This window comes from Vicia villosa, unplaced genomic scaffold (genome assembly GCF_029867415.1).
Source record: "Vicia villosa cultivar HV-30 ecotype Madison, WI unplaced genomic scaffold, Vvil1.0 ctg.000832F_1_1, whole genome shotgun sequence".
In the NCBI taxonomy this organism is placed as follows: Eukaryota; Viridiplantae; Streptophyta; class Magnoliopsida; order Fabales; family Fabaceae; genus Vicia; species Vicia villosa.
This window is the reverse complement of record NW_026705366.1, coordinates 168,636-170,734: the sequence shown is the minus strand read 5'-3', so window position 1 is coordinate 170,734 and position 2,099 is coordinate 168,636. Positions and strand designations below refer to the sequence as shown.

At 32.3% G+C, this 2,099-nt stretch overlaps 1 protein-coding gene across 1 annotated transcript; it reads right to left on the bottom strand.

Annotated features, from left to right (window-relative positions):
- Window positions 1-443: 443 nt before the first annotated feature.
- On the bottom strand, window positions 444-1,789 carry LOC131631475 (uncharacterized). The gene is made up of 4 exons (XM_058902268.1): window positions 1,746-1,789; window positions 1,281-1,686; window positions 1,113-1,202; window positions 444-737 (listed from the first exon to the last, which is right to left on the bottom strand). The coding sequence occupies exons 1-4, from the start codon at window positions 1,787-1,789 to the stop codon at window positions 444-446; spliced, it is 834 nt and encodes a 277-aa protein (XP_058758251.1).
- Between the last annotated feature and the right edge of the window lie 310 nt (window positions 1,790-2,099).

Sequence of the window (2,099 nt, the reverse complement as noted above, 5' to 3'; positions counted from 1 at the left end):
ATTGATAGCTATTCCTGAAATTTTATTTTTCATTCTCTTGCAAACTTCTTCATGAGTTCCAGTCTTGAATGTTTCATTCTCTCCTTTGTTTCCAGCCACCACCATCTCTTCTAATATAGTGAGTAAAGTTTCTTCTTCAATTGTACTCCAATTACGTCGAACTCTAATGTTACTCATTGATTGCTCACTTATAATGCCATCTTCATTTTCCATTTCTAAATACCAAAAAAATCAAGAAAATTGTAATAACCAATATCATTCGCAAGTGCAACAACAGAAAATAAATCTAATAAAAAATCATAAAAAGATATTGACAATCACATGATAATAAGTTCAGCTTCATTCAAAACATAAAAGAATCTAAAAAAAGATTATGCAATCACATGGCAATAAGTTCACAATTCATTCATACCCAAAATACATATATAATAAACTAGTTCTATCTAATGCCTATGTCTATTCCTCCATTTTGTAAACATTTCTTGAGCATGCACATCCCTCCTTTGAGTCCATTGATTACTAGGTTCAATAGTTTCCACTATATTGATTGTTTCTTCTCCTAAAGGTAGCTCATCTTCTGCAAATGGAGAAAATTCTTCTGGATCCATTGTCATGTTCACGCGGATGAAGTTATGCAATAAACAACAAGCAAGGATCATTCGACATTGTGTTCTAATAGGATAAAACGATGGGCTTCTCAATATAGCCCATCGTTTTTTCAAAAGGCCAAAACATCTCTCTATCACATTTCTCGCCCGAGCATGCTTATAATTAAACAACTCTTCACGGTTTTGAGGTGAACGACGACCAGAGCCCCACTCTTGCAAATGATATCGTTTACCTTTATATGGGGCAAGAAAGCCTTCACCGTTAGTGTATCCACCATCAACAAGATAATATGAACCTAAAATATTAACAACAACTCATTGTTTGTAATCATGTTCAAACAAACAAAAAAGAGAAGAAATTGTCATACCAATTGGAACCCTTAGTCCATTTTGTCTATTTATTGCATCACGTAATACCCTAGAGTCTGAAGCTGATCCTTCCCATCCTACTAATACATATATAAATCTCATATCCCTAGTACAAACACCTAAGACATTTGTTGCAAGTCCACCTTTTCTCGTACGATATCTAGGTCTATCAGAAACACTCGGTGTCACTGCTATGTAAGTCCCATCTAAAGCTCCTAAGCAACCCTAAAATTTTAATATATGATCCAGATTAGTTTGCTTAACCAGAAGAATATATTAAGATAACTAGGTAAAAATTATTACCTTAAACCATTTCCATCTTTCATCAGAGCAATCTTGAGGTATAGGTTCTGGTTTGGCAAGTAAATCATTTCGTAATCTCAAAACTACGGCCAGTACTCTATGACAATATCTGCTAATTGTTTGTCCTGATCTAGACAATCTAACTTGAATACTTCTATTTTTTGTGTGATGTGCGAGTATATTTAAAAAAACTGCAACTTGTTCTTCAACACTTACTTGTCCAAGTTGCACTAATCCTCCTCGTACCCTTAAAACCTCACAAAGATGTGCAAATGTGTTTCTACACAGTCTTAATTCCCATATGCAATGAGAATCACTCGTACTAGTAATTGATTCCAAAACATCTCTACGTGACTCGTATCTTGCTAAAACTCTTTCATTCAAAGATCTTCTCTCATAATTATCACTTAAAACAAAATTCAAGAAAAAAAACCAACAACGTGCATGGCTAGAATCTGAATATACATCCTCCAAACAAGAAGATAATGAAAATTTTGGTTATCATCCATTTCGACTACATATAAAAAAATAATTAAAAAATTAATGATGAATTAAAATATAAAAAATTAACTACATTCAAAATATTTATTAGTTATTATGTACATGTATGATGTATGAAGAATGCTAATGTTTCCTTATATTAAAATATTGATTAAAGAAAAACATGAAATGAAATTCTTCTTCTTCGTATGTGCTAGCGGTGGTAACGTTTTTGTTTCGTATGTGCTAATATTTTTGTTTTGTTTACTATAACAATATGAGTGAATGAACACATCATGGAAAAGGATAAAAAAAATTAGAAAACACATGGAATGGAAA